General features: G+C 42.6%; 1 protein-coding gene across 1 annotated transcript in view; it reads right to left on the minus strand.

The window, feature by feature from the left end:
- Positions 1-26,667, minus strand: part of LOC146310641 (latent-transforming growth factor beta-binding protein 2-like) — a 118,576-nt gene that overhangs the window by 12,591 nt on the left and 79,318 nt on the right. Inside the window, exons 15-31 of the mRNA XM_084742909.1 lie at positions 25,693-25,770; positions 23,322-23,447; positions 22,682-22,810; positions 22,349-22,468; positions 21,956-22,075; positions 17,908-18,027; positions 17,590-17,712; positions 17,348-17,473; positions 17,132-17,257; positions 16,272-16,397; positions 15,986-16,111; positions 14,548-14,673; positions 12,411-12,536; positions 12,020-12,139; positions 11,543-11,668; positions 8,833-8,955; positions 6,757-6,885 (exon numbers count right to left, since the gene is read on the minus strand). Of these exons, the coding sequence (XP_084599035.1) occupies positions 6,757-6,885; positions 8,833-8,955; positions 11,543-11,668; positions 12,020-12,139; positions 12,411-12,536; positions 14,548-14,673; positions 15,986-16,111; positions 16,272-16,397; positions 17,132-17,257; positions 17,348-17,473; positions 17,590-17,712; positions 17,908-18,027; positions 21,956-22,075; positions 22,349-22,468; positions 22,682-22,810; positions 23,322-23,447; positions 25,693-25,770 (2,070 nt within the window). The remainder of the gene's footprint in view (positions 1-6,756; positions 6,886-8,832; positions 8,956-11,542; positions 11,669-12,019; positions 12,140-12,410; positions 12,537-14,547; positions 14,674-15,985; positions 16,112-16,271; positions 16,398-17,131; positions 17,258-17,347; positions 17,474-17,589; positions 17,713-17,907; positions 18,028-21,955; positions 22,076-22,348; positions 22,469-22,681; positions 22,811-23,321; positions 23,448-25,692; positions 25,771-26,667) is intronic.

Consider the following 26,667-nt stretch of genomic DNA (forward strand, 5'->3'; position numbering starts at 1 on the left):
GTTAGGGATCAAATCTGGCAGGCGGCAGCCTACAGTAGTTAATAAAATAAAACAAGTTTAATAAAACCAGTGGAGAGACTTTATGCTATATGTCAGTGCGTGTGCGAGAGAGACATGGACGTTGAGGCTGTTAACACTGGACCATGTAACAGCAGTGCTGCTTCCAGACCACTCGCTGTTTTAAAGCAACATTTGTTAGCAATTTCTTACACAACGATTTAGTATTTCTTGGCATCTCAAGTGCAGCAGGGAGGCCAAAGACTGATACTGCTGGAGGGCAGGTCTGATTATAATTGTTTAAAAAACAATCAGAGAGTTTAATGATCACACTTCAGTCACGTGAAGCTGTTCCTATAGCGTTATTGGCCTGCTACTGGTCGATGTTAACCTCACTGCATTTCAACACGTTAGCAAGTCTTATGAGTGGTGACATAACCACCACTCATCAGTGTTTACTTGATCTAGAGAGAATAAACAGCCACACAAAATGTTCTAGTCATTCGTTCCAATCTTGGTGTGGTCAAGCTTCTTTTGAAGATAAGTTTATGAGTAATTTGTTCAACAGCTCATGTTAGAAACCACATCTTGTTCTTTTCAGCTGTGACATAAAAACAGCAAAAACATCTCAGTCAAAGATACAATTAGGCCTGCGCTTCTTGTACATTTTCTGCAAGTCATTAAGTTGGGAACATTATGACAGACAGGCCTGTTATACGATACGGTATGAACTGCACTGATGCAATTACAGGACACACCACTATGTCTGTTTTATCGTAAGCATGATTAGATTTTTTGTTGACTTTTGTACTTTCATAACAAGCCTCCATGACCATTCCATTCAAAGTTTCCATGACTAACCGAAACTCCAGCGGAGTGATCGCAAGTTTTAGAAAAACAGGAAGACTCGTTTCAAATCCGGGAAAAATGCAGACAATAAAATCACAACAACTCAAATATTTAAATCAGATTTTGAACAGTCTCATGCTTGTAAAGCTCATTTTGGACAAGTCGGCTCCTAACATATGTTGGGACAAAAAGTAAAGTGACAAGCACCACAGATGTTTGGAACAATCTGATTTATAGAGTGTCATTCACATATTGTCTAAACCAGTTTTATTTCGCCTCTGAGCACTCATAAAGGCTGAATCAATTGAAGAATAGAAGAAAGTGGGCCAGAGAAGCCACAAGCCATTTGATTTGAACTGAGCGCTTGGCCAGGGTCCTGTCTTTCCCTCCAACACAGACAAACTACTTTCTCAGGCTTGCAGGGGGACAAGTCCCGTGTCAGTGTTCCTGTCCTGACTTGGCCACTTCTCTGACATGCCTCTGGGGTCAGAGACAGGGGCTCCCACAAGCAAATAAAACTGCAGAAACAAAATTATCTTTGTCGCTTTCACAGGAATTGCTGAAACTTGTGGGCTAAAATAGCTGCAAGACGATAGAGGGAGAATGGATGGACACATACTGAAAACCGCCAACCCACTGGATTTGCATTCTGCAGCTGCGGATTGAGATGCAAGCTGGCGGACTTTGGATACTGTAAGACACACTATTAGAAATAAAGGTTCTAACTAGAACTATAAAGGCTTCCTCTGCTTGTCCCCACAGGAGAATCTGTTTTGGTTCCTGATAGAACCTTTTATAAATGTTGTACTTGGAACCCCATCAGAGAGTTTTACCAAGGGCCTAACATAACGGTTTTCACATAAAACCCCCATATAAGAGGAACCTTTCTGTGGTGTAATGATTCCATCCTTTGTCTGGGTTCTATCAAGAAACCACCCAAGGGGCTCTACTGAAAACCCTTTTATACATCAGAGGTTTTGTCTACAACCTGCCCAGGGTGTTCTGCTGATAACCCTTTTATATTATGGTACAAGAACCCTTAACAAAATCCTCGATGAAAAAGTTCCTCAAGGATCCTTAAAGAATTCTTTCTACTGCTTTCAAAAAGGGTTTTTGGGTGAAAAGGGTTCTTAATGGAACCTTCCATCTTACAAAGAACCTTTGACAAACCCTTCCTTCCTCAAATGGTTCTTCAGAAGAAAATGGTTCTGGGTCGAACCTCAGCGCTACAGGAAGAAACTTTTTGGAACCATTATTTCTAAGAGTATTAAATTCAATTGAAAAAAATATATTTTCGAGAAGAATATTCCCAGAGCTCAATCAGAGTAAGGTGAAAAGTATTGTATATCAGAGTCTGAGGAACTTTTCCTCAAGTGTGAAGAGCTTAAGTGGAGTCTGGAATGTTGGAATGACAGCGGCCGCCAGCTGGGAGGTCTGGAAAGAAGGCGATGAAAGCACTCCGCTAATATATGAAATAATCAGTGTCTGCAGGCAGCTTTTCATTCATGTGTAACATGGAACAAAATCTGTTGCAAACCACATGTTGTGATGAGACGCAATCAAAGTATCATCCCGGGGAGAAATGAGAGCATCAAGAGACCAAAACAATTTTAATGGCCTTTGTTTTTCTGTGTATCTGTGTATCTGGTTGGGTTTGAGTGGCAGCATTACTTGACCAGCCATTTAGATCTGTCATCTGAGCAGAGAGTCAGTTTTGTGATCACAGCGCTAATGGTTTGTGGGAAAAATGAATAATACAAACTGAGATAGCTCCACCAAGAGCTGCAGTCTCCCACCAGCAGGACCCGGGGTTGCCTTTCTTAGTCTTTCCATGTACTAATCAGTTACGTCAGAACACATGCAGAGCTGTAAATTGCCTGGAGGGAAGAACTGAGGCAGGGGAGGAGGGTGAGGAGTTCACTCAAGATAGTAGGAGCTGACGTTAAGGCACGACCCGGACGAACAGGCACCTTTTCTTAATGGTCTGACCCGAGAGGACCTGCTTCCTGGATCCGGTGGTGTGGTGATTGTGGGTTGCGAGGGTTAAGTGTGGGTCTCTGTGCCATGTGTTAATCTGGAGCACATGGTGGCAGGCAACAAGAATATAGGAATCAGTGACTGTTGGCTCACCCTCCGCAGCCCACACTTCTCCCATATTCTCTGGGCAACCCCTTGTCTGATTGGACCCATATGCAGAGGTTATTTCACACACGACTACACAGCAAGGATGAGGTGAGGTATTTGTTTTCAGGGAAGCATGTTTGTATCCACAACCTGTCTTGGGTTAATGACAATGGAGGTCAAACTGTCATATCATGAGTGTACTTCTCAGAAAAGCCTCTTACATCTGCACAACAGCACAAGCAATCACACACATGGTAAAGTCTTTAGATTTCCATACATTCAAAGGAGTGGGAGGTTGGCAAGAGTGTGACCACAGACAATTTCCGGCTGTGGGCAAGCCTTAAAGACGAGGCATAGCTGGAGGGAATTTATGAGCATGATGGCGAATTAAAGCTAAAAAACAATGACCTGTGAATGCACACACATTGCTTTTTTCACATCCCCAAAGGAGCCCTCATAGCACTGCTGTAGCTGACGTGATGCTACGGAAAAAAGCCCCTGTTTTTCCCTTTTGTGTTATGGCCTCTAAATCTAAATGAGTGCTGTGAGCTGAGCCAAAGACAACCGCTGCCCCTCCGAAGGCCGGTGAGTAAAAATAAAACAACGCCCCTCACAGAAAAGGCAAATTACAGTGTGTCTGGCCTCTTCTTAAATATTTGATGATTTTTACAAGCAGACAAAAATGCCCCAGAGTAATTGAGCTCCTTCCCTTGACTTTTATTGGGGTGACGGCAGCATCTCCCACAAGTTGCCATCGTGAGGTGAAACAAGCCGCTATTGTGTGTAGCGCTGAGCTTCTGAGGGTAAGTGGGCTTGGTTCTCAAACTGGGGCTGTGAGTCAATGCTGAGCTGTATGAGTGTTTGTTGTGGGGTCGAGAGAAAATACGACCAGCTGGCGTCACAACATAGCAACAGGGGAAAGATGGTCATAACCGGGCGCTCATTCAGATGAGTTAAACTGGGAGTTTTGTGGCAACATGGGGAACAATCTAAAGGTTCTTCAGTCTGGTCCCACCTAAAGATTCCATCATCATCTACAGCACTGGTTTCCAATCTGGGGTTCCTGACTCCCACTAGGGGTGGCAAAAGCTTCACAGGGGGTTGTAAAATTTCTTGATTTTGTGCCATGCAAAAAAAAAAAAAAAGTATACACTAAGCCTATATCTCAATTTCATTCACCTCTGTGATGAAAGCTAAATGAAATAGTTATTTTTTAAAATTTCAGTAATTGTTTATGACATAAACTTCCCAAAAATGTAGCAAAATCAAGGCTTGCCTGCATCTCGGAGTTGAAACAGCACAAATATTTCAGTGGTTGCTGGGCAGACGGGGGCCAGTTGGAAAATTCTAATATATTGGCCAATCCTAGCTTTTATTCTCTGCTGAACAACCAGAGGTCATAGAGCATTGGACACATATCAGGGGGAAGAAAACACTGAATTTGTCAAAAAGAGAAGCTTATTAAGAATGCATGATTGTGAAAAGAAGAGGAGGAATACATAACAGACATAGAACTATGTAAAAATGTTCCCAAAAATATCAGGACAATGATGTACTACCCTATCAGTTTACCAGTTGTTCTGTACTGTTATTGTTATGCAATAAAAATAAAATTAAATATTCATAAAATATGTCCCCTAGTCATGGAAGAAGGTTGGGAACCACTGCTCTATGGGCTATGTCATGGAGGAAAAAGTGTAACTTTTACCAATGTAAGTCCTTAGGCGCTATAAAGTGACCAGGGATGTATATTTGAATCACACACCAATGAGCAGTCCACTGAATTCAACGTATATGAGCTGGTTAGCAGTGTTTTGACTCTGACACTGAGGGAGTGGAGGTGAGCAGCTGGTTTCAATCTGCCCTTATCACACTACAGGCCCCTGCACTCTTCAGCTGGTGCCAGACAGACAACATCATAAAGTGCAGTGAGGAGGCAGCCTCATGCAGCCGGGATCAGGGTGATGGAGGGGGCGGAGGTCTGATCTGTCACTGATCAGCGATGCAGCCGCATATTCTTCCCCTGATCTCCATCTGTTGATAGTCCAATAAAAACTCAGGGTCATGAGAATATGTGAAGCTGCACTGCAATCCGAGTGCATCTCTACAAGCGTTACAGTCTCTGGTTCTCTTCCTCTAACACAAACACACAAGTGAGGATGCAAAAACTCCACAGTTAACCACGTGCACACACACACACACACACTCACACTCTCATACACACATGATCACCCGCAAACACCCACAGCCTCCATCTGCAGGCCAACACATCATTCCAATGTGATGCTCTCATCCTTCTTTCCCCTCTTCGCCTGTCACTCTCCGGTGACTGTTTGGATTCTGTCTTAATATGAGGAAAATATTTGGCCTCTTGTTTTTGTCTCCCATAAACCAGACTTGTTGTTTTATGGTGCTATGAGAGAGACTAAGACAAGCAATACTGTGCTACAAAATAAAGAGTAATAAACTCAAATCCTTGTGCAACAAACCACATTAATATCCCAAACCCCAGGTGTCTAATGCTGCCAGTAAACACAGAAGGCCTCATGTATTCTAGAGGTCATGGACATGTGTCCGTTATTGTTGGCCAGCTGTGGGCCCAGTTGTAGCATAAGTACAGACCTAACCAGTCAACCCAGATGACCAGGCTCCTCCACAGTGGTGAAAAAAGAAGTAAGACAATCCTATCCCCTCTCAAAAGACGAACAGTGGTGATCAGGTTCCACACTGTGTCTCTGCCAGAGTCACTCCATTTGTTGTCAGGAGGAGAGGCCATTATCAGCTGCTGGCCTCACACACCGCCTCCAATGACAGTGCACTCCTCTTTCTAAAGTGCCCTAATTTCAGGGGCCACTTCTCCTCATCTCCCCTATGGCTCCTTGGGCGGGAAGACCTGGAGTACCTGATAGCTTTTGATTCACATCAGCCTCTTTGTGTCTGCATGCCTAACAGATACTGCACCATTATCCACACACAGACTGCAGTTCTGCAGAGTATGGAGAGTGCTGAGTTAACTTGAGGCTACGCTCTCCTCTAACTTTGAAGGGATAATTTGCATGATTTGAAGTGGGGTTGTTGTTAACATACCAAGCATACTTATCCATAGTTGATGTATTACCTACTATGGATGTTCTACAAGATAAAATTACCATTTGTCAGTGAAGTCTGGTTGAGTGAGAGAGAGACTGATATTTGGCCTATATAATAGCGATTTCCTATTGAAAAAAGGCTGTCTGACAGCAAGGTAAAGTGGTTATTGGAATATTCTAAATATAGGGTACAATTTTGAATTATTAGGTGGCTAAAACACAGTTTGCTACTGATCCTGTCCACAGCAGCACATTGCTGAGTTTCCTACTGTACTCCTACTGCTTCTCCAAACTGGGAGCATGTTGACCATCTACTGTTGGTAACTGTAACTGTTATAATTACCTCATACAACCAAACTTTAAATAATGCAAACTATCCATTTAAAGTTTGAGAGACTGACTTCTGACATGTTGCTTCTTGCAATTTTGCATTGAAAATGTTGGACATACAGCGCTGTATTTACCTGTTTGCTTATGCTGACATCAATCAAATTTGGCAGTCGCTTGATTTTGAGACATTCACGTCATAATACCCCACTTCAGATAATCCAAACTATTCCCTTACCTAGAGCCTAAATGGATTGAATTAGGGTATATACAATGCATACATCTTTTGCTTGCTAAAGACAGTTAACCTCAAATCTGCCTGTTTCTCTTAACATAATTAAGTCTAACTATATGTGGTTTGACCACTCACCACAATCTGTGGCGTCTTCCCCGTCGAGCCCAGGTTGGCAGCCCATGAAGCACCGATAGGAGCCGATGGTGTTCTCGCAGTGCCAGGTACCACACACTGAGCTCCCAAATTGCTTGCACTCATTCTGGTCTGTACAGTGAGAGAGTGAGAGACAGATGTTGGTTAGTCACTGACAAACAGAGGCACAAACGCAACCACATGTACAATCAGGCATTAACACGGACACATGCACCCCCGCACACACACGCACAACCTCATATTCCCTCCACTGCTCCTCTGCTCCCAGTCTAATGGCTGTAGAGCAGGAGTCGGCCAGGAGGCCTGTGGTGTGGCTGTCCTCAGTAAACGCAGCAGGCAACAGGAATGGCCAAGAACAATATTATCACAGCAACCAAAGAACTTGTGAAGGAGCTAAAGGGAGACGTTCCAGAGGGAGAAACACCTCCTGCTCACAATGGGGTCATTCATACTTCCCTCAGGGGAGAGGGAGTTCAGGGCTCCAGCCATGTAATCCAGGCACCCCTCAGTCCTGAGACCAGGGAGGAAAGCCTCTAAGCCAGGCTTGGACACTTTTACTGGAGCCCAGTCCCCATTGGCTATAGATAATCAATCATAGCCAACTGCACTATACTGCGTACGCTTAAGTCTAAATGTAGCGTGACGATCAAACGCTGACAAGTTGGTTTACTCAAAGAGTAGAAACCCTTTAGGGCAGAGTTTGGAGTCTATAATCACTATGACATAAACACAGTATAATGCATTACAAAAGTAACAAGTTACTGTAATGTATGACTTTTAGTAATAACACAGTAATATAACGTTTCCCAATAGGATTACGATCATATTAATACATTTACCATGTCACGTAAAGGTTTTTTTTTTGTCTCCTTTTATTTATTAATTATTTTTTCTGTTTCTTCATTAATAACATGAGACAAAACTGATTTAGTATACAGAGATCAGTATACAAAAAGGCAGCAATTTTTTTGTCTTCTTGTTTTGGTTCTTAAATGAAGCCATCAAAATTTAGCATACAGCTGGTGTCAATAAATGCAGCAGCCACGTCACTAACGCCTGAAACTCTAAACTATAAAAACTATTAAAAAACTGATGATGATGATTTCTGAACAGACACATTACAAACACAAAATAACATTTTGGAACATAGCAAACAAACTTAACAATCTGCACAGTCTGCTGAGATGCAAACTACTCAGCACTACACCTGAGGGTTAATGTGGACCATCTACAATATTTGGTAACACTTTATTTGAAGGGGTGTTTATAAGACTGTCATTACACTGTCATGGTGTTTGTCATGAACATGAAGGAGTCTTTACGAATGTTTATGATTGTTGTCATTCAGTTCAAGTATCATTTAGTCAGTTATCTTATTTTTAATGTAAAGTTGACATTGTTTGAGATGTTTTTGTGACGACAACATAACATAACAAAGCTGTATTTTCCTTGGTTAATGCCAAGTTATGATAAAAAAAAGACATCTCAAACGATGTGAAGTCACAGTCATTACACTGACTCCCTCATGTTCATAACAGGTGCCATGACATGGTCATGACAGTCTTGTGCACACCCCTTCAAATAAAGTGTTACATAATATTTTAACCTACATTACAAAGCGAAGCAGGCAGCCAGAGCCTGCTCAACTGAGGTCGCAAAATGTAGACAAATATATTAATTTATTGCCTTTTTATTGAGCATACTGTACTGCATACTGTTAACAAAAATGTGACTGAAGACGAAATAAGTAGCCCAAGTGGCAGACTGATTATACTGCCTATGGTGGCAGAGATAGACCAGATACACACTGAGTGGAGGAAAAGGTCAGCAGTGTAGTTGTCTATCATTAAATCTACGGTTTAGGTTTGAAGCGGACTGGCAGCCTCCATACATGCAGCAGACGCTCTACCAACTGAGCATAACAACCACCGCTTTGCAGAAAAGCGACAGTAATGACAGTAACAAGTATTATGTAATACATTACATTTTGAAAGTGACTTGCCCAGTGCTGTATATATTCACAACAGGACATCACATGTGGGTTTTCTTCTGTGTTACCTTCACAGTCAGCCGTGTCAGCGTTGAACTTGAAGCCAGCCTCACACAAGCACATGAAAGAGCCATCAGTGTTGAAACACTGGCCATGGACGCACACATTATCTTTACTGCATTCATCCACATCTAAAAGGGAGAGAGAAGTGGAACAGAAAAGCAGACAAATTAAGAGAGATAATTGGAGAAAGGGTGGGGTGGAGAAAGATTTATTACATATTGATTATCACTAAATATCCCCATATATCCTCTGTCTTTATTAAGTCCGCTGGGAATACCCCTCCTTTTCATAAGTTTCACAAAAAGAATGTGTAATCAAGCGCTTGCCTGAGCACAAGATGCATCGGCCATTCAGAGCACTTCGCAGTATGCTGGCAAACAGGAAACAGGAGGAAAAAAAAACATCTACCTCAGCTTTTCAGGCTGAGAACATTTCCCGCCAACTCGTAAAAATTAATAATGAATGCGACATGCTTGATTAGCTGGAGATGGGTGGATAATTGCAGCATTACAACATGACATGTAAGGTACTTGGACCTGGGGTAAAAGGTGGGGAAAAGGCAAGAAAGCGGGGAAATTCATGGCTGGGGAAAAGCCTGTCTTCCTTTCCCAACGTTTGATAATCAGATGAATCTTTCAGAGACGACAAGCTAAACACCCATTTGCAAAGATAGGGAGAAAAAAAACAACATCCCAGACTATAAGTAAACACATAAATATGCTGTGACTGGATGGTTTTGGAGTTAATTCAAGGACTTCAAAGCCTGTATTGAAAGGCACAGCAAGGATATGACACAACCTGTTGATTTGGATTAAATTTAGTTGTGTTTCATTCTGCTGTCAGCCCCTTTATTATTACGTATGTTCTGTTTTTGCTGAAAGACTGCTCCGGTCAAGGCCAAGCATCATTTTGGCCTCACCTGACTAAACCCATCTTTCATTCCCATAAACTCACATACCCTTATCCTCCCCCCCACATCCCCCCAACAAGCTCATGTCAAAGGGGTCTGGCTTTTATTGTGTCAGCGCTGTACACACAATGGCAGACTGCAAGAAAATATACGACAACTGCTGATTTATAGGATAATTAGAGGCCTGTATTTGTCATGGCGGGCAGCCAAGGTACCTGATGCAGGCTGGGTAGTATGCTCTGTGAGTCTGTGGAGGATATCTAGGCCGCTCCAAGGCCAAAGCCTCAGTGGGAGAACGTCCCTGTTCAAGGACTGACCTTATTCCTCAAACCCAGAGATCCAAACCTACCTGCTTCACATCACAACATGATATTTCACTACCAGACAACCTGCAGTTTATTTAAAGGTGTTGTATACAACCTCCTCTAGAGGTCGCAGTAGACCACCAACATCTCAGACCAGAACAAATGCAAATTTCGTTTACTCAATAAAGTAGGGGAAAAAAAGACACATTGCTGACAAAACTCAGATCAAACTGTCAAAATCAGCAGTGCTGATAAAATATGGATCTAGACTGTGTTACTATGCTGAGTGTTTCTCACTTTAAATGTTTTCAGAAACATTTTTGGTGTACTGTTTAGCTGTAATCCGAGAACTATTTTTACCATTTTAGCTCTGGTTTCCAACAGAGACTCCTGTAATTCAGATAAAACTGTGAAACTGTGCGTGTGTGTAAAACTGTGAAACTAGGATCAACATTGTGCTACTTCCTGCCTATGTCTTGCTTAAAATGTTTTCAGAAACAGATTTTGCTGCCCTGTTCAGCTGTAATATAGGAAATATTGAGACCAGACCCCCTCCATTTTGGCTCTGATTTCTACCAGACTGCTGGAATGCAGACAAAACTTTGAAACTAGGCAGTGCTGATCAAAGAAGGCTCAAGATTTTGTTACTGCATCAACTTTTTCTTGCCTAAAATGTTTTCAGAAACATATTTTGGTGTACTGTTTAGTTGTAATGTGATGAAGCTTCTCACCAGACCACCATGTTGAAAACAGAGGCAAAGATAGAGAAGGACTTGCGTGCACAAACATGCACGTGCAGCCGCCCCCAATAAACAGAGAAGCTTGGTTAACAATACACACACAGTATGACAGAATGGCGTCATTCATTCAGGATGCCATAACTCCACTACATATTTACAAAGCAAATAGTTGTTTGCTGACATCCAGTGAGGCTGAATGTTGTATATTGCACCTTTAACTTCACCTCTTACCACTCTTGCAAAGGCACACCAGCAATAACACTGATCCAATTCCGACATCCTAGCCAAACTTATATCATGTATTTTGACAGCGAATGCTCCGGTTTGTTGAAAAGAAAAGCCTTCCTTAGCTGATGATCAGGCTCCATTTTTTTTCCCATCGCTGGGTCACTGGGTGCGGCTGGAATAACATCAAACTGATGTCCGAGCGGAGAAGACAGAAAGAGCTGAGACAGTTGATGAGGCCATGGCCCATTACACAGAAAGGCTGGCCTGAGCACCCATGCCAGGGGTCCCAGTCCTGGCCTCAGCACCCAGAACAGTACGGTGAGGATACTGTCTGTCAGCCTGCCTGCACTGAGTGACTTGTGCGAGCCAGCAAGGTTACTGTAAAATGAATTGAGCAATGTGGGCTAAAAACCATTATTACGTGATTATTTTGTCCAATTTTGACCCTGCCTCACCCAATTACACAAAGCTCATAAAATCATGTGAAAAATAATTTCCCAGCGCTGTTAGTGCTCTTAGTGTGTTACTGTACCTTGGCAGCCGGTACTTCCATCAACGGTGGTATATCCGTTAGGACAGATGCACGTGTAGGAACCCTCAGTGTTCAGACAGTCTCCTTCTCTGCAGATCCCCATGATGGTTAAACACTCATTGATATCTGTCGCACACGAGGACAAATATACACACACAGCTGGGTTAAGATGCCAGCATGAGGTAAGCCACAAGAAACAGTTAACCACTAATGGTGTATTTCATGTGTCAGATGCCCCAGAACGAGGGTGTGTGTGTTTCTGTTCTGTTCCCCCCATGATCTGTTAATACACACATTGCAGGGACTCGCCTGCTTAATGGGGACATAACACAACAGATTTTAGGGTGAAAACTTGGGTTAGTGTTAGGATTATGTTATGTTTAGGTTAGGGTTAGAGTTAGGCAAATAGTCGGTTGAGTTAGGTCCCCAGGAAATGAATGTAAGTCAGTGTAATGTTGTGTGTGTGTGTGTGTGTACCTCTGCAGGATGTCCCTTCCTCCAGCTCCAACCCAGCTGGGCAGGAGCAGCTGTAGGAACCGATGTTGTTGGTGCATTGGCCTCCCAGACACAGGCTGTTGTCCTCACATTCATTCACATCTGCATTGACACACACACAGACGTCATCAGCATGACACATTCACACCAGCTGTAAATCACAGGGTCTCACTTCAGATTTTGCCCAATAGTTTTGTCATTTGGGATGAAGAGCTTCCAGACCGCAGCGAGCATGTCAAAAAAGTCATGGATCATCTGCATCAGCGAGTAATGACTTATCCTTACTATACTAGGTCATACTGATGGCTGAGAAAGTGACTGCACAGAAATCATAAATTTTAGTGACAGCAGCGAACCACCCGCTGTTGTGTACCTTCACATGAGAGGCCTTTGGGTGCCACTGTGAAGCCTGGGCCACAGGTCATACAGGAGAAGGAGCCTTCTGTGTTGGTGCAAACACCTGTGGGGCACGCGCCTGGGGTCTGGCACTCGTCAATGTCTAAGAGACAAAAAAGGAAGAAAAGGTTAGGAATAGGTTATCAAAGTCTGTGATTCTCAAATAGGAGACTTAATTTCTGCATTAAAATGTCTGTTTATATTTTGTTGATTTGTGTACTTACATTATTCCAAATGTTTCCAACAATGGTCAAAGCCAGATAAATCTGTAATTTATTCAAGGTACTGTGTGTTTTCTAGTACCCACTAGTTGCTATAAACACAGGATATTTTGGACAGGCATGAGGATGAGAGTGAGGAAGTAGGTTGGCGAACGTGACTGAAAGTAACGTAAATAAAAGTGCTCACAATACCCTGTCCATGAACATAATTTCTGCAAGAGTAACGTCTTATAGATTCTCACTGGCAGTAGCTGTTGTTTAAAAGTGAAGACAACAACTCCCATGATCCCACGCTTCCTCACGACATCATCAATCCACATCTCTTCTTATTGATTTAATGTGAGAGTAGCCCACTTGTGGCAGAACTTACATGCTGTGTTTCTAAATTATCATTATATATATATAAAAAAAACTATTTAGTTATCTATTTAGTTACAAAATGAAGGATAATTAAAAATCTAAAATAGTTTATTGATTATGTTCTAATCTAGCAATCTACAACTCTTAATAAAAAATATAAGATACAAGACATCTGAGTGAAAATGGGTTCTATGAGTCTCCCTTTTACAGACACATCCACTTTATGCTAATTCCATGCAATTTTGGGAAAAATGCAGCATAAAAGTGTTATTTCTGTTAGTTCGATTTAAACATTCTTGCATATAGTTGTTCCTAAACAATACTGGAAATACATAAATTGGGTATCACCAGAAAACTGAGAATCTGAGAACTGTGAATGAGCCCGAGTGTATTCATGTGTAATGTCAGTCCCATTAGTAGCCATTTAACTTTTTGAGACTTGGCCTCACTCTATAAAATGACCTAGGACGAATGGCCTCCCAACCACAAAGCAATTACGCTTAGAGCACCCAAATGTCCTCCAGCGACCCTGTGTGTGCGTGCATGCCAAATTATTCCATGGGACATACATGAGAGGGTCCCTGGTATGTTTTCGATCTTGTAAAGGGTCCTTGGATGAGAAAAAAATTGGGAACCTATGCTCTATAGAGTCTGATTTTTGATCGTTCACTGTTTTATCTGTTAAGAAATTATAAGGCTGCGTGTGTCTCAGCCTAACATACAGTAAGCAAAGCCCTCTTTATTAGATCGCACTGACAGTATTTTATTAAAAAGGGTGGAAAGATAAGTATGCGGGACGGTCATCGAATCCAAAACAGCGAGCTATTACAGGTGGCGTATAATTACTGTATCTACAAACAGTCACTGGCTCGCTGTTATGTGATCACTGGAAATTCCTCGAGCCGGTACAGATTGTATTTCTTATGGAGAAAATAGTGCGGGCCATTGTTAAGTGATTGAGACGGCTCCGTTTTGCCTTTGGGTGAACAGAGCGAGTTCAACAGGGCGAGTCCGCTGCAGTACGTGCAAGGCAGGGGAGTGGTTGACTTCATTTCAAATTAAGCCCTTAATATTTTCCATGGCATCAGAGGCATCCATTAAAATCCTATCAGAGGCCGACTTGGACTCAGGCATGTTTTGTAAAACTTTTTCCCAGCGCAAAGACACGTATCAGTGGGGGATCTTCCTCCTGGGCTAAATCCACACTTCCATTCAAAAACACACACCGCAGTATATATGACTAACTGAGGCCATGTTTGAATCCGTTTAAATAATCATTCCTTTTCTGCTTCCCATGAAGTCATGACAGATCTGACCTCCCTGGATTTGTCAAAGCGGCCGTTTCACTGCATTGATCTCATAAATCATGTCATGACAAATTACTGAGCGCTGTAAAGATTTTCTGTAATCATGTTCTGGGGCTAATGCGTTCCGTTTTTTACTGTGGTCTACTATAGCTTTGCTCTAATGTTTACCACAGTGACAGCTCAAACTGCTCCAAGCAGACAGGTAAAAACACAGAGGTGGTTTTACCTTCACAGCTGTAACCGTCCTCGGACAGCTGCAGGCCGGTTCCACAGCTCCTGCAGGTGTACGATCCAGGGGTGTTCAAGCACAGCTGGCGCGGACACACATTAGCCACCAAGCATTCATCCACATCTGGGCACAAAAACAAGGACACGTCATGCACTCGTAGAAATAAAGATGCTAACTAGAACCATAAAAGGGTTCTTCAGCTTGTGCCCATAAGAGGAGTCTTTTTAGTTCCATGCAGAACATTTTATAAAGGTTCCAATTGGAACCCTTTCAGAGAGTTCTACTTAGAACACGACAAAAAAGGATATACCCAGAACCATCTATGAAAGGTTTTAGTCAGAACCCCTATGAGAGGTTCTACAGGGAACCATTCTATGGTGTAATAGTTCCACTCAGAACCCTCTCTGGAGGTTCTTTCAAGAACCCTTCCACCCTATAAAGGTGCTAATAAGAACCCACTTAGGTGGTTATACCAAGGACCATATTCCAAGGGTTTTATCTAGAACCCACCCAGCAGGTTCTTCTGAAAACCTTTTTATATTCCAAGGGTTTGATTTAGAACCTATCCAGGGGGTTTTACTGAGAACCCTTCCATATTATAAAAGTTCTATTTAGAACCCACAAAGGGGATTCTACTTAAACAATTTTTATGTTCCATCGATTCTTTCTAAAACCCACCCAAGTGGGTTCTATTGAGAGCCCTCCTATTATTTCAAGGGTTTTTTCTAGAGCACACTCAGGGGATTCTACCAAGAACCTTTTAATATTATGGTTCTTGATAAGTTCTTCAAGGATTCAAACAATATTTGAAATTCCAAAAAATGTTCTTTGTATGAAAAGGGTTCTTAATGGAATCCATAATCTTACAAAGAACCCTTGGCAAACCTCTTCAAAAAAAGGTCAGAAGTAAATGGTTCCCCTCCCTTTTGGAACCCTTATTTCTAAGAGTAGAGCAGATTACCATCTCTGGCTTCAAATAAATAAAGGCCGCCAGTTGTAATCAGTTCGATCGGTAATCACTGGAACTAGAAATTACAAATGTCGACACTTCTATCTTTTTAGCTGAGCAATCTGCAGGACATCGGCCGGCCTGACATCATTCTGTTCTATTTGAGGGCTGGTGTCTCATCGTGTTGAGCAAGGATCAGATGAGCGGTGCCAGAGGCAGAGGGGTCCAGGATCCAGCTATGATGTGATGTCTAGAAGGAGTATTTTGGGATTTTGAGCTCAGATGATGAGGCTGTGGGGTCACACACCTGATGCTGTTTACATACAACCTGAACCAGCTGGCACATTCACCCTCAACCGCTACTTTGTTGGGTATTAAGGCAAGGTCTGGCATGTTTGAATAGAAGGGTAAGATACACACACCTGTGCTCAAGTACACAAACATGACAAAAGCGCATTCCTGCACAAACACAGCCAAAAGCCTCACCATCACACTGTTGTCCATCCTCAGAGACTCTGAAACCAGGTTGACAGATGATACACGTGAAGGAACCCTCTGTGTTTGTACATGTTCCCTGAGGGCACGTTGTGGGCAGCGCACACTCATCAATATCTGGCGTGAAACAACACAGACAGGGTCGTCTCTGCATCATATTCATGATTAAAGCCAAGAACCACTAACCCCACCAGCGTTTGTTCTTTCAGGCTGAATTCAATATACATGTGGTGTTATGCAGGAGTTCATTTAGATGAGCGGTGTTGAACAAACTAACCTTCACAGAGCTCCCCGTCATATGATACTCTGTACCCCGCAGGGCAGTTCTCACAGGTGTAAGAGCCCTCCGAGTTTAGACAGATCCCGTTGGCACAGGTCGACAGGGACTGGCACTCATCAATATCTGGACGACAACACAAGCACACCAGCACAGACATGCATGGGCATCACAAGTAATACTCAGGGAATTCATTTGCATGGTAAGTAGACATACTGCCCATATGTGTTGAGTGAGTCTTTAAAGGGATAACTTGGATTGTTTGATGTGTGCTTATATGAGGTTCTTATTGATAGTAAGTGTAGTACCTGCAGTAGATGGTAGTTTGGTGATGGTAGCCCCCAGTTTGGAAAGGCAGACTATCCTATCTACTATCCTTTTAACACATATAAGTTTTAACACAAACAAGCTAACTGATCGAGGCAGTGTTTGACCAGCAACTCCCATGTTCTGCAAGGTAAAATTACAGATTTCGCCTATGGAGTTTGGTTGGTTTGGGAAGAGTGATATTTGGCTCATGTAACAGTGGTTTCCTGTCAGAAATGATTGTCTGATGGAGAAGTAAATCAGTGAATATATTCTAAACATAGCACACACTTGAGCTGATATAGATTTTTTTTATATAAGTCATTTGCTGACCCTGTCCACACCAGTACATTTCTTAGCTTCCATGCTCAATTCCCTCACTGCTTCTCCCAACTGCATTCAGATAGCCATCTACTACGTGTAATATACTTAATTTCAGTAAGAACCTCATATAACCTCACTTCAAATAATCCAAAGTATCCCTTTAACAATTGTAAAAGCACTACTGGTTTTTACTGAGTGAGGAGTACAGTTGGAGTTGGAGTTGAACTTACCTTCACACCGCTGCCGGTCTTCAGACACTCTGTAGCCGGCTTTACATCTGGTGCAGGTATAAGATCCGTCTGTGTTGGCACACACCCCACCAAGGCACAAGTCATCCTGAGCACACTCATCCACATCTGGAAACAAAAATATGTACAGACAAATCATCACTATCTATCGGTATCTGTTGAAAACTGCAGTTTAGTGTAAATCAGTCGATTTCACACCTTCACATCTCAGTCCATCAGCAGACGGTCCGAACCCAGGCCTGCAATCCTGGCAAGTGTAGGAACCTGCGGTGTTGATACAAATTCCTGCAGGGCACGCATTACCAGTTGCACACTCGTTGACATCTAACAAAAAGAAATAATTTGCCGGCATTATTCTGGTTGTCGAGAGAGAGCTCCATGAGCTGAGAAGTATGCAGTGGTGAGTTACGCCCAACAGCTCTACATAATCCTTTGCAGACCTTCACAGTCTTTGCTGTCTGAGGTGGCTTGGTAACCATGGTTACAGGTGCATTGGTGGGTGCCGTCCAGATTGACACAGCGGCCGTTGAGACAGACTCCAGGGAGCACACACTCGTCCACATCTGGAGGGAGGATACAGAGAAAGAAAAAAGGGGGGGGCCCCAGAAAAGACAAGCGCTCACTCTTTGTAGCTTTTTCATAGGCCATAAACGGCGCCGCAAAGCTTCTGTAGTAGCACTGTGGAGAACTATTCACAGAGCGGTTACTTTGATATGAGACGTTAATAATTTCTGACTGAGCTTCTGACTGATAGTTACCTTGGCAAATGTTGTCTGGTGAGAGTTTGTATCCCTGGAAACAGTTACACCTATAGGAGCCCTCGGTGTTGACACACCTACCACGGCCGCACACTGTTTGGTTCAAGCACTCGTTTACATCTGAAGACAGAAACGGGTCAGGACAGGACACAACAAATATGAGAGGGGGATTTTAGGTTTCAATCTGCCACAATTACACTGTCTGATTAAAGGTTTGGTTCTCCCTAAAGTATCACTTATTGCACCTGTAGTGGTATCTGGCATTTAGATTTTTTTTTTTGTATGTGAGATATCGACCTCTGAGATTTTTGCTGCACCCTCATACAACTGAAGTAAACACAAAGGTGTGAGAAGAGTCTCAGTGGAGCAAATGATATTTTACCCATTAGTTGCAGAGAAGAAAAACACCTCAAACTCCCTCTGGGGGCTGCACCTTGTTGTTAGGCCTGGGACAAAAGTATCAGGGGATAGTTGCAACATTTTCTCTTGTAACACTGAAGTCACTGAGATTGACAGAGGCCAGTTTGATGACATGGAATACAGTACCAAGGTGATTTACAGCGGCACCGACCAGGACCCTGACTCTGGGGACAACGGAGACACAATGGTTTCAGGCGGTGACACGCATTAGGTGGTTGAAGAGTGAGTTTGTAGCGAATTAATTAGTAGATATACATCAAAATATGTATTTTTAAATGATTAAATTAGTATCATAAACATATGACAAATAGTTGACCTGACGACTACTAGTTGATGAGGAAAATCTTCCCTAGTAAATCAAATTTCAGTCGTGGTGCTCACGGCAAAAAAGGTGAAAGTCACAAACAAAATTCAAAAGACCATTTTCACGGCAGGCATATTGATATGAAGTAGTAGGGTAAAGACAGGTGTTACCAATGATACTTGCTAAGGTCCCTTTCCATGTAGTATATTTTTCCAGTGAGACAACAGGCACCTGAATGGAACAGAATATTAATTAATATCACCTGATGTGTGTTACTACATTAATTAGGAACACCTGTGTTAACCCTACTATTTCATGTCAAAATGGCTGCCGTGAAAAGTTCTGCTCTCTCCACTGTATAGAAGTGATTGCAGAAAACTTCATGCATGGCAAGATACCAGTAGAAGTAAGTAATAAAATATGTTATTTTTGTAATTTGGGTTCACTGACCATTTTAGGTCAGATAAAATAAGATGCAAGGGAAAAGGGGGAAAAGCAGGAAAGAAAATTAAGATACACAAAATACAAATACAGATGTGTATACAAAATAAGGCTCATATCAGTATTGTAAAGCAGTAAAGGGGAAATGATTACAGCATCATTAGTGCACAAAATGAGCAGTCATTAACTTCATCAGTGCAGAGACCCAAGCCTCATTCATGAAGGCCTTTTACTATTTGCAGCAGTAGCTGTCTTTTCCACTTCAGGAGTCCAAACAGTTTACCCAGGAATTATATTTATGGAACAACTCATGCAGAAATAATGTTTTATAGTGGAATTTATCAAGTGTTAACAATGGCAGTTTTTCAGGTTAGGTGAAGGTGTGGGAAGAGAAAGTCTGATTATGTAAGTGTAAGAGAGAGAGGGAAGGAGACATTAGGGGGAAGGAAAAGGGGGGAGAGGAAGGGAAACTATTTTTCTGCAAAGGAGGTGGAGAAAGGACGCTACTGAGCGGTGATAGAGATGCCGAAACAGAGAACTCACACACAGTGAAAACACCGCAAGAGAGTCACAGACTGGGTTTTGTTTGCCTAGCTGTGGGCACTGCCAGACGTCTGTCAGTGTGGCCCGTCGCTTTGTTTCTGCAATCATCCGGCATCTCTCCGGCCTCTGCGATAAGCCCTGACAAGGGAATGGAGCTGTTTTCTCTATCACACCAGCAATTAGGCTTATCCACGATTCGGCCAATTGGGCCCAAACCACTATGCTACCGTCAATTGACTGAAGCGAATACTGGAAACCCAGCACTCATGTTGCCTGCTTTATGTGACTCCCACAGCGCTAGACATATACTGTAGGCCTGTAAGCACTGCCTGGGTGGATGTTCGGAGTAAAAATATTTACCTCCGATGTTATCCCTCATTTACAAGCTTCCTCTCAGTTACTATTTATACAGCACAGATTTACACGAAGTGAATAATATTAGTAGGCTCACAAACAGAGAGTAGCTGAAGTGGTGTTTTCTTTGGAGACTTTAAACAAGGGCATCAGCCTCAGACCACTGAGAAATCGATCATGAAGAGCTCCAAATTACTACTAAAGTTAATTTCCATATTTTCCATCCTCATTCAGCTTTTCACATTTCTGGAATATTCACTGCAGGAGCTTAGGTTTCCAAACAAATTAGAGGGGTGCAAGGTCACAGAGAGGGGATGTGGTAAGTAACACCAGTCGGGCTCTTATGTAACAGGGCCACTTTCAGGTTGAGAGCTGCTAGCGTGTTAGCTTAAACAAAACCCAAACCAAATGTAGTTTGTTGGCCATCTGTATATTCAAATCTAAACTCTTAGAAACTCTTAGAAATAAAGACACAAACTAGAACCATAAATGGTTTTTATTCCTGGTAGAAGCTTTTATAAGGGATTCCACTTGGAACACTTTTAGAGAGTTCAACTTAGAACCCAACATAAAGGGTTTTACCTAGAACCATATATGGAAGACCTCTTTCTGGGGGTTCTATCCAGTATCTTGTCACCTCTAACAGTGCTAACAAGAAACCACCCAGACGGATCTACCCAGAGCCTTTCTATATTCCAACGGTTTTATCTAGAAGCCAGCCCAGGGGGTTCTATAAATAACCCTTTAATATTCCAAGGTTTTTATCCAGAACTCACTCAGGAGGCTCTACAGAGACCCTTTTCATATTCCAAGGGTTTTATCTAGAACTCAACCACAGGGTTCTAGCAAAAGTCCTTTTAGATTCCAAGGTTTTTTTTCCCTAGAACTCGCCCTACTGAAAGTCCTTTTCTTTTACTGAGAGCAAGAGCTCCTGACAAAAGAGGATTTCAACAATCCTTAAAGAACAATTTCTTCCAATAGGGTTTTTTAGATGAAAAGGGAACCTCTAGTCTTACAAAGAACACTTGACAAATCCTTTCTTCAAAAATGGAAGCAAATGGCTTCAGGTAGAACCTTTCTGGAAACCTTGCCTCTACGAGTGTAATAATTGGCTGTTGGAGTTTTACAGCGGACCACAATGACACTATGGGTGAGTGAGAGAAATTGTTTGCATGTCGGGACCTCTTCACAGTGGGGACTTGACCCTTCGACCTTCTCCTGTGACTTCTCAGCCTGCTCACCTAGCCCGGGGGCAGTGGTAATAAAGCCTCCGCTGCTGGCCTCCGCTGGGCCCGACAGTACAGTGGCCGGAGCTCTCCAACAATAATATGCTGTTTGTTCAAGGCTGTGGCCAAGAGAAAATATTTGGACTCTCCCAAATTGAAGTATTTTAAACAATCTTTTTACGGGGGCCAGTGATATCGAAAGATCAGCAATAACACGGTGAATGTGTTTAAACAATATTGGGGGATACACAGAGGCTGCTGGGTGGAGGAGCTGATATATCATACGTGGAAACAGTGAATGGAGAGTGAGGGCGGAGGGTTGTGCACAGTCTGTGCAATATAGCCATCATCACTGTGGTTTTGGGCTGTTGTGAGGGCCCAGTAGTGGTCCACACTGGACGTAAAACATCCAATATAAATCCTTTGAAGCATAAAATACAATTTATTTTATTTAATTTCCGCGCACATCAGCAGTTAAGAGTGTCCCCACTCAGTTAAACTAATTCCATTTGTGCTATTTGGTGAGCTGTAGAGCATCATAAGCTGTCAGGAAGTCATTAACAGGATGGCTTGTTGCCATGCCGATGCCGCCTTGGTTATTTCTGGTGATGCCAACCGGGAGCAGCAGCTTCGTTTACGTAAATATGAGCTAACACATGAAGCTTTTACAGTATAAGAGAGGGAAACCCAGTTTATTTCCGTGCAGCGGTTGGAAACACCCTTAGGAGTTTGGGTAGTGGTGGTGGTGGGGTTGCCTTACCCACACATCTGTCATCGACAGGCCTGAACCCCGGGCCGCAACCTTGGCACTGGAAGGAGCCGGGAGTGTTGACGCAGACACCATCGGGACAGGAGCTGGGATCTCTGCACTCATCTACATCTGCTCAGGGAGAAGGTGGGACAAGAAAATAATCATTTGAATTAGTTGTTTCTAAAACAATGTGCACAAGCATGGAGGAGGGAGGGTGTAAGGTCACAAAAGCTAACATATACAAACACACAGTCATGAACTCAGCATAGTTTTCTTCCTGGCTTTGACTAGAGGAAAATACATGTGTTTTGTTACTGGGCAGCAAACAAATAGGTCTGGATAGGATTGTGCTGTTATATGAACTTGATTATGTGTGCGTAGGAGCTTATGCATGCATGTCACCTTCGCATAGGCCTCTCCAAGACTTGGCGTAGCCACTGTTGCATTCACAGGTGTAAGAACCTTCTGTGTTGACGCATTTGCCATTCTGGCACTTGCTGGGCATGCTGCACTCGTTAATGTCTGCCAGTTTGAATGAAAACCAAGGAGAACGGAAAAGAAAGTGACTATTGTGTTCCACAGCATTAATTAGGCCACGATGCTTTTTAAATGAACAGCGCTGACAGACAAGAACTTGCGGCGCCCTAACAGAGTCAGAAAGCTAACAGCAGCCCATGGTGGCTTTCATCCATTGGAAACATTATGTCTCCTGCTGTCATTTGGGCTGCGTCTCACCTTGACAGAACTTCCTGTTCTGGGTGATCACCTGGCTGTAGCCGCTGTGGCATTGGCAGGTGTAGGAGCCGTAGCTGTTTATACAGCGACCCTTCCCCTCGCATGGGTCCTCGTCACACTCATTCACATCTGCAACCAGAGACAGAAGAAGAAAATAAAGGCAGAAGACAGAGAAGGAGAGGAGAAGAGATTGAATGCGACAGTACATTGCAGTTCCATTTCACCAGCAGAGATTGTTCACTTTCCAACTCCTCTACTGCGCAGCCATTCCTCAGCGATGGGCCTGAGCCCAGCCGAGGCAGAGCAGAAGCTGTGGCCAAGGCCTTCACCGTGAGCTAAAGGATCACAGTGCCGTGGCAGCTCTTTGGATGGCCTGCACGCTGTTGTCAGGCATCACAGAACAGGTCAACATAAACAAACGGATCCCTTTCATTTTGGCTCGCTTCATTTCTCAAGGCTTCTGTGCCGTGTAATGTTTGGTGTTGAGGACTTGCTTGCGCAGAAATGATGACAGACAGAGCTGCTTGGGGCCTCTGGTGTCAGCATGTGTGTGTTTGTGTGCCCCTCCTTCCCTTTGAGTGTCCCACCATTACCCCTGTGCTACTCCTTCTCCCTCCTTCTCTCTCCCATCGTCGCTTACCAATGCAGTTGGTCTGCAGGGCACTGAGCTTGAATCCTGGCTCGCATTGGCAGGTGTAACCAGTCTGCACAGGAATACATTTCCCACGGCCACATATAGTAGGGGTGGTGGCACACTTGTCAATGCCTATGAAAAACCACAAATATGTGCACAGTCATTACTCAGAAAGCAGAGGAGGATATTTTTGACCTAGAGTTACACAACATTACAGATGCAGAAAAACTGGGGCAGTATTGCAGATCCTATCATAACTGTTTGGTAACCATGGTAAATAGTGTTAGAGCCTGATTCAGAAAAAAAGCCAGTAAATGTTCCTATCCTAACTGTAGATGGGAAATGTGTTTTACACAAGCATCCTAACTTCCCAAAATCTTTAATAAACTCTTCTAACTCTAGGATTACTACGTAGCTGTTCCATTTTACACTTTGTGTATTCTATGAAATACAGCACACAAACTGGAAGCTGCATCTGCTGTCTTAGCCCACTCTCTTTCTTTTATCTCCCGAGTAAATGCTGCTTTACATTTCATCTCTGGATTTCTATACCGATGTTACCAACACCTATAACTCATCTGTCTGGAAGTTAAGTGCCCATTGTTGTTTCTGCTCCATTTTTGTATGTTCCAATGTATGTTTCATTCTGTTTCAATGACAAAAATCAACAGTTACAAATTTGTTTAGCTCAGCGAGATCAGAAAAGTAGTGTCACTTATTAGGTAACAGATTCCCTAACCTAAGAAGAGATAGGATGCAGATAAAAATTCCTGGAGTTAGTTAAGACTTGCTTCTACCAAATTGGGAAAAGTCCTATCTTAGGATAGTAAGTTTATGTAATGCGGCCCCTGCATTCCACTAACACATGTTGTTTTCCACGGGAACCCCGCTTGCTGTTTTATAGGTGGAGTCCTGGATGAGAGTACAGGTTTTACAGCACTGTAGTGTTCTAACAGGTGGTATGGAGCTCTTACAAAGGGGTCGGCGAGAAACAGGTCATGCACAGTAGAGCCTGACATTACTGTTGTTCTTGTCTTTTTTCGTCCAAATGGACTGTGGTACAACAGAGAAACTGGGCCCATATGTCTGGCTAAGGAGGAACAGCCCCACTCTGGAGCAGTATGTCTGTCTCTATAGGATTACTATAAGTTCTCCTTCACTTCCTTTATCTCCCTATCGCTCTTTCTCTCACTCTCTCTGTCACCCAAACACACTTTAACCCCGTCTTCCGCTCTCCCTTCATTTTTCATGAATCTGGCCTCTGTCCACTCAGAGGATAGCTTCCCCTTCCAAGAGGCACACTCTTTCTTGGTTTCTCGCCCTCTCACCCTCTGTGCAGCACAGCATCTTAAAGCCAAATTGGCTCTGAGAAAAGGGGTCAAATAAAAGCATAATACAAGCTCTGCTCGGCTTAAGTCTGGGTAAGCCTGAAAAAATGTCTTATGAGACGCACGGCTGTCTGCCAGCAGTTGACTGAGAGCATAAAATATGAAGAGTTGAGCTCTGTGCTGCTCTCGGTGGGCCTACAGCTTCATACCCACCTGCCAATTAAGCACTGGTGATTTCAAATATGTATACTGTTGGATGCGCTTTATTTTACAGTACACATCACAAGCCATATTTTATTAGACTTTATTAGAGAGTTAATTATGGGCACATTACAACAGACCTGTACTGTAAAGTAAAGTGAAATCACATATCTGTTATCTACCAAGCATTGGCCAAAATTACAAAGGTAGAGGAATGTTTTGTCAATGACTGCACAGATTTATTGTAATACTGTAGGCCAGTGATTCCCAAAGTGTGGGCCGCAGCCCATTGGTGGGCCATGAAGGCTGTGCAGGTGGGCCTTGAAAAATAAATAAAGAAATAAAAGGTCTTTAAGTTTCAATTTCATAAGTTTGAAATTACCATTGAATATTGTATGATTAATTTAAAAGAACTAATCAAACAAAGCCATGGGATATCAAATATGTGTTATTCTTCAATTATCTGACCAACTGTAGTTTAACAGGTCTAGAATCGGTCTAGAATTAGCAGATATGTGACTTCACTTAAGGTTTCAGTATGTTTCTGCTGTAGTGTGTCCAAAATTACCTCTAATAAAATCTAATAAGGGTTTAATAAAGGGTCTAATAAAAAATACCTCTTTTAAAACTTTTTTAAAAAAACTTATTTGATACAAAGTACAGCTTCTTGGATCTTATTAAAGTACTGTGAGGGTATAGCTGTGCTGTTCACTGACTAATTAAGAACCTATTATTCCTAGTTTTTGGCTAATTTAATACAAAGTATAGCATCTTTCATGTTATTAGTGTACTGCATAATAAAATGCAACAGTAGTGTTTAATACTATATTTTCTAATATATGTTTTACCTGTAAATGAGTCTGTGTGGGGGGTGGTTTCCTCTGAATCCGGCGTCAAGTTGCTGATGGAGGCGTCTGGAGACGTCTCTGTGAAGAGGGATTTTAGAAACACTGTGAAATGTAATAAATTTTCATTGTCTACAACCTAAACGAGACACCGCTTGTTTTCCCAACCACTCCTGTCACTCACTGGACTGCTATATAAAAATGATCTACTCTTTTCTCCAGGATAAAAATGGTACAATGACCAGAATAAATCAAGTAGACTCGTTGAACGTAGTCAGCCTTCAGACTTTAATGTCAATGTTTTCACTGGCGTTGAGGGCAGAGCAGACGTGGACTGAGACTGCCACCGCCGAGCAGGAGTGAGCATTTTATAGAAAATGCATCACATGTCTGTGCCTGACTGTAACTGCTATTGACACTGGAGCTTAGAGATGCTAAATCAAACCACAAGAAGCATTAAAGGGATAGTTCAGATTTTTTAAAGTAGGACTGTATGAGGTGCTTATCCATAGTCAGTGTATTACAGACACTAGATGGCGGTCAATATACCCCCAGTTTGGAGAGGCAGAGTAGTACTGGTGTAGGAGCAAGTATGACTGAGCAATGTATGGCTGTGTACAGAGTCAGCAGCATTTTATTCTTAGAACCTTATTCTTTAAAGGTTAATATCAGTTTAAGTGTATGCATATTTAGAATATTTTTATTGCTTTGCTTTGCTGTCAGACAGCCTTTTCTGACAGGAAACTGCTGTTATATAAGCCAAATATAGCTCTCTACAAAGAAACCAGGTTCCTTTAGAAAAAACTGTAATTTTCCCTCGCAGAGCATGGGAGTTTTTGGTCTACTACTACTACTACAACAGTACATTGCTTAGTTTTCTACACCTGCTGTGTCCTCAAACTGGAGCTGATGATGTACCCGATACAAACCCACTTCAAAAAATCTTATCTGTCCCTTTAAACCACCTCTGAGTGGCGT

This window comes from Lutjanus erythropterus, chromosome 18 (assembly GCF_056507025.1).
Source record: "Lutjanus erythropterus isolate fLutEry1 chromosome 18, fLutEry1.hap2, whole genome shotgun sequence".
NCBI classification, from domain to species: domain Eukaryota; kingdom Metazoa; phylum Chordata; class Actinopteri; order Lutjaniformes; family Lutjanidae; genus Lutjanus; species Lutjanus erythropterus.